This window comes from Clarias gariepinus, chromosome 13 (genome assembly GCF_024256425.1).
Source record: "Clarias gariepinus isolate MV-2021 ecotype Netherlands chromosome 13, CGAR_prim_01v2, whole genome shotgun sequence".
NCBI classification, from domain to species: domain Eukaryota; kingdom Metazoa; phylum Chordata; class Actinopteri; order Siluriformes; family Clariidae; genus Clarias; species Clarias gariepinus.
In genome coordinates this window covers 15,481,525-15,493,666 of record NC_071112.1, presented here as the reverse complement: position 1 = coordinate 15,493,666, position 12,142 = coordinate 15,481,525, and the positions used below count along the sequence as shown (strand labels likewise).

The following is a 12,142-nucleotide window of genomic DNA, read 5'->3' as shown; positions in this document are numbered from 1 at the left end:
ATGTGTTAGCAGCAACATTAAGGCAGTGTAATGTAAAGTGTAAGCTAAGCACTAGTGCTAGAAGATGTGTGTTTGGGGAGGCTGCTGGGCTCTGGCAGAGCGCTATGGGAGCTCCTGTTGTCAGCTGCATATCAGCGTGCTGTAAATAGCCCGGGGCTGTGCTGTTTTATCGGCGGGTAGAGACCGCGCGCTCCTCTCGCCAGCTGCCACTGCTCTTTTTAGAGCTGGAAATAAACGAGAGCGAGATAGGAAAAAAAAAAAAAAAAGAGACGCTCTTCTGCCCCATCTGTGTAAACCTCATTTTCATAAAAAGGTGATCAGATCGACTGGGGCATTGTGTGCAACGCTTTGTTTTTTCAGCTCTTTCTTTTCTTGTGAGCAAACCTCTTTTTTTCACTTGTTACTTACCCATCTCTCTCTCTCTCTCTCTCTCTCTCTCTCTCTCTCTACTGCCTCATGCCTGTGCTTAGCAGGCCCGGCAGATTATCTGAATCAGTAGGGGACAATATGTAATTAACCTAGCCGACCTCAGTACCTTAATTGTTGCCTGTTGGACGCCTAGTCTCTGAATTTCCAGCAGTGATCTTCACAGAACAAGACTTTTTATAGTCCAAAAATGCCTAATTATATGCATGTAAACTGGGAAGCATTACTGAGTCCTGTGTTTGAAAATCCAGTGTTATTAACATGAATGTGTCTTTTTGTAGTGATGGCTTCGTGTATTCATTATTCACTGTGGTCTGTTCTTATTTGTATTTGAAATGATTCTTCCTTTTTTGTTGTTGCTATTCATTTAATGCTCTCTACAAGGCCTTGATTGTGGCTGTAGGGGGAAAACATGAGGCTTAAAGAAAGCCCCTATGTGTGTGTTGTCTCACTCAATTCGTTTTTCTCTCTCTCTCTCTCTCTCTCTCTCTCTCTCTCTCTCTCTTTCTCCTTCCACAGTCCCTGGATGGATTCGTATTTGCACTAAACAAGGAGGGGAGGTTTTTGTACATCTCAGAGACCGTGTCCATATACCTCGGCCTTTCACAGGTGAGCGCGTCTTGGAATTTCTTCTCCGTCTGAAAGCCAATCCTGACAAATTAGTGGTAATTTAACACCTTCCCTGTCAGTTAGCCTAGTGTGTAATTTGCACTTCTGTTTTTTTTTGTTTTTGTTTTTTGTGCAGACAATCTAATGCAAGATGCTTATTACAGTTTGCTTCTATTGGTTGGAATGTAGTAATGAATAATGCACGTGGCTGGGGAGGTGTGGGAGTGACCTTGAGTTTCTGCACGGCTGTGTCTACTTCTGTGCTTCATCTTGAGTACTGGAGAGACTCAACTGATTTTTTTTGTTTAGTTCGTCTAGGCATTAAACACGTCAACTTTAAAACAACTGATTGAGTCAGCTCCAAGTGTCTGTCTATAACATGACACATGAAGTCATTGATATCTATAACTGATATTTCAAACTTCTGTACAGGTGAGAGTAAGATTGCGATTCGTTTTAAAAATCCTATGAAATGGTGCATATGGGTAAAACGAAAACAGGCCACTTTCTACCAGATTAAAAGATTAAATCGATGACTTATTTGCAGCTAAAGTAGGCTAAGGCAAATTCTAATTTAATTCAGCATTAATTGATTGATGATTTTTATCAAATAATTGATTAGTTGTCCCCAAAGTTTGTGGAATTTGTTGTACTTATCTTTAATGTGGGTTTTATCTGCAGTCGGGAGCTTGGCCTGCTGATAAAGGGCTTGTTAAGTCTTTAGTAGGAGTAGAGTTTATTATCTTACATGGCTAAGCTGATCCTGTGATTCTCCTCATCTTAATTGCCGGTAACTTTATAGCTTGTTAATCTGTCTTAAAGCGCAAAAAGTGTGCGTCCTAGTTAATTATTTTCAATGCTAATTAGTCTGGTTCAAGCTTTTAGATTCGACCAGGTTTTGATTTGTTTAAGGTGGATTAACTTTGTATTTTATTCTTTGATTTCAGATCGGTAATGAATGAACGAAAACTTTCAAAAATGCATATTGTGTGTGTTTTATGTATTAAAGACTATATCACATAAACAGATCAGAAAAAAAAGATATATTTTATAGTGAATGCAGTAGCAGGCTCTTGACATACAATGTTATGACACACATACGGTGAAGTGAAGGTCACTCGTATCTTACAGCAGCGTTGCACTGGCCCTGAGGTTTTAAGAGCTAATGATGGACGTCATTAGACATTCAAGACTTGAATCATCATCCAGCCTTTACATTGGGCTGCAGTCGATAGCCTGACCTTTTAGCACCACTGCTCAATCATACGGGTGTTCAGACTTTCAGATCCGAGTTTTATTCGTAGTGAGAGACCGAGGCTTCGAGCAGCAGGTAAGGAGTACTAATCTCTCAATCGCACCCTTCCTCGGGTCTTTGATAGTAGATATAAAGTATCCTCTCCTGTCTACAGCGGCAAAGAGACAGTGGTGCCGGGTAGTGCAACAATTATATCTGATAAACTTCACAGTTTCTTGCTGAGATTTAAAGCCTTGGATAACTGCAGTTGTGTGATAAAGAATAAAACGTTAAATTGGAAGAGGTTGTCACCCGCCAAGTGTGTAAGTGTGTGTGTGTGTGTGTGTGTGTGTGTGTGTGTGTGTGTGTGTGTGTGTGTTTTAAAAAGGAAAATAGAAATTCCTTCTGAATGAAATTCATTTCCATGTGATGCAAGGACAGACGTTCTTCACAGACGGGCCTGTGAAATTTCGATCTCGCTCTCTTTTCTCAAGAGACGTTCCTTTTTTTGGGGGGCCTTGCACCCTAGAGAACATTTTCACAGTCTTTCCCCGCCTTTTTTTTCCGTGTACCTCCCCCGAGCTGAATGAAAGAGTGATGTGAAATTGCTTTTCCCTCTGTGGCTATTGACCACCTTGTGTTACATTAATGTGTGCAGACTGCAGCACCTAACAGGTTTTTACAGCACGAACAAGCTTCTTCTCTTGTATTGCAGACACTATTGTGATGCTGTACAACCTCAGCAGATGCCCTTAGCTATTTGATAATGCACACAGCGTGGTCGAACTGAAGGGAGTGGATGTGTTCTTGCTCTCTTATCACCGCTGTTTGTGACTCCACTTCCAGATTCCTCTGATAATGAGGCCCGTGTTTGACAGTAGGTGAATCATGGCGATTTCTACCCCTATTATTCACTCCACCAGATGGCCATTTAACCATTTTTGTTGTGCTAATAGCCATGATCATTTCACTTCTGCATGTAAATAGGCATATGCTGCCAAATCCGTCTCGTGTCTTAGTTATTCTGTCCTCTGCTACTATTTGGCTTATGAGCAGGGTGATTAGTTCATTTCCAATAATTAATATGTGATGGATGGGTTGCCGTCTTTCTAGATTAATCACCAGATTCGCGGCGGTGCCATTCAATAAGCCATCCCACGGCACAAATTGAGTGGCAGGAATATAATCATGCCACTCGGGCCTTCTTTACGTGGTTTGTAAAGTAATAAGCATGGTGCATGGTCGCAGGCTGGATGAGGGGTTCGTATGACCTTGGTGCAGGGTCGGTGGAATCCCTGCAGTCCCCCTGCACGGCTAATGTGGAGGTACAGCTTGCGACTGGGCAGCTGTCTGTTTTCTAAATGGAGATGTGTATGTTTGTTTCGTGTAACAGATGGCATTGTGTGCCAAGGCTGATGGCTAGGAAAATAATAATTGCATTATTCCAGCCAAAAGAATATTAGCTTTTGGAAGGTAGCCATTATTCAGCCTGCACCCCTGCCAGTGCAGCATATGCACTCGCATGGACTTGGATATCCAAGGAAATTGATACATCTGGAATACACACAGCATCTGAGTCCTCATCTGCCATGGAGGCTTTCGATTTAACCCCTCGCGTGTAGCTGAAAGCACAGCATCACTGTACACTCAGCAACATGTGAAGGCCATGTGTAATCCACCATATGGTAGAGGAATTTGTGCTCTCTCAGTTGTCAGTCGTGTCTGGCGATGGGTTTGAAACACCCGCGGCCAGCCCCTCCTATCTGCATTGGCAGAGACTCTCCTTCACAAGTGAGGACCACGATTTTGGAAAAAAGAGGAAGCCTGGTTTGGAGTCTACTAAGATAAAACATACTGGAGGGTTTGCTACCTGAGATCCATCCAGCCCCAATACCCCCCCCCCTTACGTATTCCACACCCACCTCTGCCCCTCCTCTTTATTCCCCTCCCATCTCCGCCCCCGACTGCCCCCCACGCTTCAACCCCTACACCGAGAGGAGGAATATTGAATATATTAGCATAACCATCTGCCTGAATGTCTGATCACATCTTTGTGTGGAGATCAGCTCTGCATCCTCCTTTATCCCATCCCTCATTCTTGCACACTTTACACCCTGCTCTGCCTCCTGCATTAGCCTCTCCTGCTATCTGTCTGACACCAAGCCATTTCGCAAAGCACTTTTTGCCCCTAATCAAATAATTGAATCAGTTGTGGGTATTTTGTTGTTTGTGTATTTGTTAATTGTATTTTCTTTCCATGAAAAAAAGCAAAATGGATAGCAAATGTGAAAACGGTGTGCTCTAAAGCGAATCTGTTTTTATTGATAAAAGTTCTATCCAAAGATGGAAGTTTGAAAAGCAGCACATTAATCAATTGAGTGAAATATTACAAGTTAAAATATTCCCAGTATTCTCCTTCAGTATGCATATGCGGGTGAAAATGTAAGATTTGTCATAAACACGTTTTACATTTAGCTGACAGTCTGTTTATGCATGTAAGATTTATCTACACTCCATTATGATAGGAAAATTTGTTTTGTTTTTGTTTTATGTGGGTTTTTTTGTTGTCTTTTTTTGTTTTGTTCTCGTTCATGTTTTTTTTTTTTTTTTTTTTTTTACACACCTGAACCATTTCAAAGCTCTCTGGGATATTCCTGCTGGCTATTTTAACAGCTCATCAAGGCAGAATAGCAGAACAGTACTAAATGGATAATAAGTACTCTTTTATTTATGACACTGTGGCAGCTGAGGGTCAGTATTCACATGCAGATTTGTGGAATTGTGCAGGGAAGCAGGGCAGAGAGGGGTCATGTTTAATTGAGCCACCTTGAATTTCTGCTTGCTTCACCATACAACACACACACACACACACACACATGCACGCTGGGCCGACAGCCCATTTCCTTGCACATGAGCTTGAGAACAGAATTAAGCATCTATGACAAAAGAGAAATGCGTAACATAACAGGTGTGCTGTAGAACAGAGAGAGAGAAGAGCGTAGCTGTGATAGAGGAGGGTAAATTCACATGCCGTTTGATAGCTGTTTGAATCATGCGGGCGTTTTAATGAGTGTAATACTGCCATAGGGATCTGTTATTGGATTTAGAGCAATATGAAATTGAAAGCTTTGTTGATTTTTTTTTCCAAATCATGATTCATTTTCATTTTACATTTCAGCTAAAGCTGTAACAAAAACCTCGGTTACACCAAAATGTCATCTGTTACTGACACTGACATTAATAATTATTGCTGACAGTGAAAAACCCTCCACAATGCTGGAGGGTTAAAAGGCATAAATCTGTTAGATATATGATTTATAGGTCATTACTTTTAATGTAGGAATACAGGATTTAATTTCCAGGAAGAGAGTACAACATAGCAGTCATAAGCTCTGAAGGAGGAAAAACACACTGTGTGCCTTACACAAATGCTGTTGTTGTGATTAAAGTTGTCGTTAGCGCTCACTAATCAAGCCTGGTGAAATCTGTTGGGTTTTTTTCCTGCTATTTCTCCAGCAATAAGTGCAGATTCTGTATCTAGTAGAGAGGAGCAGGAGAGAAAAAGAGCGAACGGTTTCTCAGCCTTGACCAGCCACTGTCTTGACAAGGCGCATGGCTAAAAACATTATCAGTTCACAACATTTAAATTGATAAATGCTCCAACCCGAAGACTACAAGGGCACTTTTAAAAGCAAATAGCGATCTGGCGAAGAAATTGATTTTTTTCCCCCTCAAAATGGCTGCATGATGCATCATTTGACTGTGCTGTGTCCAAGTGCTTGACAGAGATAATCTCGGCAATCCCCCGGGTGACCTTATCGTTCCTGGCATTGCGGGCCTGTCTGCGCGCCAGTCTTTGTGCATGTCAAGGTTTCGCAGGGCAGCTTTCTTTTGGAAGCCCAAGTTCCCATCTTCTTCATTTCGTTATCGTGCCAAAATAAAAAAACATAAAACAATACAAAAAAGAATCAGCGAGAATCTCAAAGTCAACAAGGGCTGTTAATAATTGGTTGAATGTAAATTAGAGGCAGGACAGCAGCACGATGGAGAGCCTGCCACGGTTATTGTGTTAAGTCTAGACGGTTCCGTCGTCATGCTTAAACGACTCGGAGTGAAGATACGGAGGTGATGTTTATTAACCTTCTCACATGAAACGCTCGGAATCGAGATCAGCTTCTGCTTTTCAGATATTTTTCAGATAATTCTATAATATGGACATGGAGACGCTGATTCAAGGTCAGCCTTGTGTCTCAAAAGAGTAGAAGAGGAGAGACAGATAGATTGAGAAGAATGGAAGAAAGGCAAGCCGCTTGGGAGAAACAAGGCGACTGATGAAACTCGTGAGCAGATGGGTTGGCAGTACATCGTCAAGGTCGCCGAACTTTTGAGATAATTGTCTGCTTTTGGCTTTTATACAAAATCCATTGCTTAACAGATTGATTTTTTTTCACCTGTGTCAGAAATACTTAATAGACACGTAATGCTTATGAGTAAATAATTTATCCTGTTGCTGTCATTAATATACTGTATAATTCAACAAAAAAAAAATCTCCTCAAATTTGTATTTAGGCAGGCATTGCAGCTATATCTAGACTTAGCCGTATCTAATCAGTTGGATTGGATCGGTTTGCAGTCACCTGTGTGGAGCTGTGTGGAGCTGGCTGTGTGTTAGCTTCACTCCTATCACCCATATCTAAATGGCTCTTTGATAAGCACAGTGGCCAGATTTCTCCCTGTCCTCCAGCTCATGTCTGATACGGTCCCTCTCATTTTAGATGTCTGCTGCCACTTATTAATATCTGATGCCGGATCTGTCTGATCACATCTCCAGCCTGCTGACACAGGTTTTTTTTTTTTTTTTTTTTAAACCTTCCTTTGATCGGAACGGTGATCTGAAATGGAGGAATCTGGAATAGGAAATATGACAAATATGATTTTGTGATCAACGGTGGATAAGGATTCATTTAAAAAAAGTTAGATATATATTTCACACTTTTCATGCATAGGAAGATTAGTAAGATTTAATACCTTTGACAAGTCAATCAGAGAAGTTAAAATATTCTTTATATTAAGGCAAAGAAAGGAACTACTCTCAGTACATGAAAGTAATTTAACATAAACGTACAATAATTCACAGTATAATGTACAGGAATTGTGGTGAAATGGGCCATTGGTGTCCGTTTCTTAGAGCAGTGTTTTTAATTTTATATTGGAATTTTGGACTTGTAAAGAGATTAGAGTTTTGTGCTGCTGGAAATGGATGAATCTTTTTTTCTTTGGAGTGAGGGAGAGCAAGAAAGAGTGCTAGGAACAGATGGATAGGTGAGCGGTGGCCAAGAGAGCGCTCGTATTTCACCGCACTGGCGGGACACAGCGTCTGCTCACAGGTGTGTCATGTTAAAGGTGAGCTATGTTAACTCAACATCTCTCTGGCACATTACAGTACATGCTATTGACCGTACAGAATGCCTGCCACAGTGAAAAGTTCAGCACACACTACACCACGTGCCAGCTGAGAAACAGAAATGTGCTGTGCATCCAAATACTGTGAAACAGCTTGCAGTGCATGTATGATTTCATATATTCAAAAAGGAGCTTAATTTATATGTTAAAGGAAAATCAAACTGTACTAATAAGAATTTAATAAATAAGTTTATCCAGGTAAAAGCTATCCTAAAGATCCGCGCTCCCCACTTATTATTTTTTTTTAAAAGCGAGTCAGCGTGACTTTACCATGGCAGATCCTGTTAGATGCTGCGAAATGTGTTTGTAATCGCTCTGTGTATTAAAGGTTGAAGCAGGAAACCCATCATATAAGGGTATAAAAAGCCCAATGAGGCCTTGTGACTCTTGCCATGGAGAATAATAGATGAGACTTGACCCTCACTAAAAGAGGAGCACAGACGTGGACACCATATGTAACGCCTTCTACCATTTCCTCACCTAGGAAAAAAAAAATAAGCGCATTACTGACAGTTAGGAAGCAGCGAGAAAGGGAAGAAGGACAATGATATATGGATAGAAGGTTATAAAAGAAAGATTTTTTTTAAATGTTAGACCGCCTTGTTTTAGCTGTATGATGATTATGAAATTTTCACGTGTAGTATAATTTGCAAAATAAAACGGTTTCACAGAACAAATCTTATCATCTGTAAAATTGCCTTCGATTAGTTGCTCCAGTTCCATAGAAGTATTAAAAAACAGCTTGGATGCTGTTAGTAGGATACTTTTAGTTGCTCCAAATGCACATCTTGTTTCCATTCCATTAATATGACTAATACATTTGTCTGTATTTATGTACATGAGCTTTTACAAATGAGACTTAATTACGGTTACTTAATGAGGGTGCTGTGAGCAGACATCCCTGTACCGCAACTATGAGCAGATAAGAGAAAGAATTTGCTTGGAGGATTTTCCAAATGTCACTGCCACTTTGTGTACAAGCATGATAACTTCATCCATCCATTATCATGAGGAGCACCTGCAATGATGCACGGCGCACTCTGGCCTGTATGATGGATAATTAGTAATGAATCAATACTTCAAGTTGGGAGTGGATGGAGAAAGAAGCGCGGCGGCGCACCTTGAAACTGATAAAAGAGTAAAATAAACAGACGAGGAGCATCAGGGACGGCAATGAAGGATGAGCGCGCTCCCTCGTTCCGCCTCCGAGTCGCATCTCTGTTTTTGGGGCACGTCTAATATCTGTTCTTCATCCTTTTGGCTCTGTTCTGATAGGACTGCATTCAGAAAGAAGAATGTCAGGCTTGGTATCTGCTGCTGGGCCAGAGACACTTTCTAATCCCTTAACATCCATCAGACGCGACACGTGAATGGGAAAAGGAATCTCGTCATTTGCCTCATAACAAGTGAGAAACAGTTTGCGGGATAATGACGAGCGTATGAGTGATAGCGAGTATTAGTTCAGCTTTGACGATCATTAGGGCAGCAAATTCGACTCGAGCAGGTACAATATGGGTATGAGAAACGTGTATGCTAAAGTTCCGGCTCAGTTTTAAACTCGAGCACTTGCGTGTCAGCCGTTGTCGCGATGAAGGAGAGGGAATCCCATTTGAATCGACTGAACGAGACGGAGAGGAAGAGAGAAACAGAAAACGTGGTATAAGGAGATCTCATTCCCTCCTCAATAATGTGGGATAAAGACACGGTTTCACATATGGCGTATTGGTAATGGCTCGCCCCAGCACAAATCCTCTCATTTAAGTGCAAATGGCTGTCATTTTGGGAAGCCTGAGCAGCTGCCTGCCAATGTCAGCCCAGCCCAATGCTAAGACTTTTATTTTCTTTTAGCCACAAGAAGAGGACAGATTTTGTAATACAGATGTTTTTTTTAGGTTTATTTTTCCTATAAAATGTTTAGGTCCATAATACACAGATTATATTTAGAGATTTAATTGGCAGCCGGTGTCAGTTTTAGTAACCAGAGCGAATGTATACAGTGTTCTGCTCCTGTTACACTTTTTAACCCACAGCTCCAATAACAGGTATAGAACAACTTCTTTTACTTTATAGTCCTACATGAAATATGCACCTGTTAACAAGCCTGCAGGTCTGTACATGCAAAAGTTACCAACGTTTTCATTTGAGTCTTTGCATAACAGTGTGTGGGGAATTAAGTTCCTCCTCATCCTATACCATGATTTGGCATGGAGGATAAAGACCCTGTAATGGGCGATTGAAGATCTATTTGACAATGCATTAGACATTTAATGAATTCAAGCTTTTTAGCACAGAGCGCGTCCCAGGAGAGGGAAGGACAATCACTTTGGTAGCATCCTGGCTTAGGGTGTAGATTGGGTCTTTTTTTAGGAAAATAAGTAAAAGGATTGGGGACTTAAGTCTTAAACTGGTTATGACTTAAAAACGCAATGCCGGGTCAAACATAAAGAGGCACTTTGCAGCCTGTCGCAATAAAACATTTGTCCCCGTTTCTTTTATTTAATTTACATCATTTAATTTAAAACAAAGAAATGAGGCGTGGCTCAAGATTTTGCACAGCAATTACTGCAGCCAACAGCAGCAGGTTTACAGAAGTTTGAGTATAGATTTACAACCCGAATAAACATGGCAGGTGTGAAAGTGCCAGGCTAAACCTCCCTGAGACAATGTGATGAAGAAACATTAAGAACCAGACTTAAAAGACAATCTGTCTTCCCTTGTGTCACACAAAGTGGTAGGTGCATAAGCAATTTAAAATAAAATGGACTTTGCTTTCTGAATGTTTTTACTTTTTAAATAATTATAATACATATTTTAATCAGGTAATAATCGAAGCTCTAAGGTTATGATACTTCTAGTTTAATTACGCATGTTCCTTAATTGCTCTTTGTACAGGTGCGTCGTGGACAGGTAATGAAATTTTTATGAAGCCTGATTGTCAACAGCTATTAGTGAAATACTCAGGAGAAATTAGGATATTGTTTTTTAGTCACTACAAGCGTCATTTTTGCTCTACACATGCCAGAGTGACGTGGCTCCTCTTAAGGCCACAGGTTTTAAATTATGAACGCATTTGGGTAGATTTGTTTATATCATGCAAGGCCACAGATCAATCAGTCTGCCACTACACGCCTGAATATCTTACTTCAGTGGGGTAAAAAAAAAAAAAAGAGGGTGTTTTGATGATGCTGTCACTAAAAAGTCATTTAGCCTGAGGCGGGCCATCTTTGTCCCTTGCCGTTTAGATTGGTTTGCAGAAACACTGAAATGCAGAATATCAAATGCGTGTCTATAATGGTGTTTATCAGTGATGTTCAGAATGCAGGATATGAGTAGGGTATAACTCTACCTTTTTTGAGTTTGTATTAAGCGCTCTGGGTAGATTTTAATAACTTCTTTCTGGTTGCACTAAATAAAATCCCTGGGATAAATTATACAGCTGTGAAATCCACCTGCAGCATCTTTTCTGCTTAGTATCAGAACAAAATAGGCTGCTCTAACAAATATCCAAAAGTATATAAGTCACTATTATGGACCTGATAAAAAAAAAAATGCACTAATGTACAGTACTGTGCAAAAGTTTTGAGTTTTGAGCAAATTCAAAAAATGTGAACAAATTGTGACAGGCTGTAAAGTGCCTAAATATATCATTTTATGTATTTAAGTTTATTTAACAACCTTAGCAGCGACCTCATTTCCCCTCTCGTCTGTTCCAACCACTCAGCATTCAGCATATCCAGTATACTCATCACTGGCCTGAACATCTGTCATCATCTGCACCTGGTTCCTACTGGTTTATGCCTTCAGTTAGATGTTTTTATGCTGGAATGATTCCTAGGCTCCTGTGAAGTTTAATAAAAAAACAAAAAAAAAACATTCCCCTGAAAATGATCAGGTACAGGGACTGGATTGCAAACGAAGGCCAAACATTTGCCAAAAATGAGAGACAAAAAGTCCTTCAGGAAGCCAGAAAACTATTCCTCAAGACTACATTAAAAATACAAGAAAGCCTGGCTCTTTGAAAGCGAAATCTGAAGAGATTCGGGTGGCTCAAGACTTTCACACAATCTTGAATAGAATATAAACATTATTGTGACTAATAGTGCAATTAAGGGCCTTAAAATATAGCTAATTAATCAGAGTTGTCAATAGAGCGTTATACAGTATGTGCAAAAAATTTAGCAAACATCAGTTTAATTAAACATGACTTGATTAATATGACTATTAATTTGTCAAAATAAAAATTGTAATGCCGATCAAACCATTACAAATAATGAATTTGTTTATTCATTCATTCATCAATCTGAATGACAATTTATCAAACAATCTGATCATTTTAATTCAGACATTTTTCTCTCACACATTTCATATACATTTCCATAATTTTCTTTTGATTCTGTAATTTTTGCTGCT

The 12,142-nt window shown here is 40.1% G+C and overlaps 1 protein-coding gene across 4 annotated transcripts in view; it reads left to right on the top strand.

Moving 5' to 3' along the window:
* Positions 1-12,142, top strand: part of LOC128536245 (neuronal PAS domain-containing protein 3) — a 237,705-nt gene that overhangs the window by 163,289 nt on the left and 62,274 nt on the right. For all 4 annotated transcript variants that reach the window (XM_053510425.1, XM_053510426.1, XM_053510427.1 and 1 more), the window contains one exon: positions 946-1,035. In XM_053510425.1, coding sequence (XP_053366400.1) covers positions 946-1,035 — 90 coding nt within the window. The remainder of the gene's footprint in view (positions 1-945; positions 1,036-12,142) is intronic.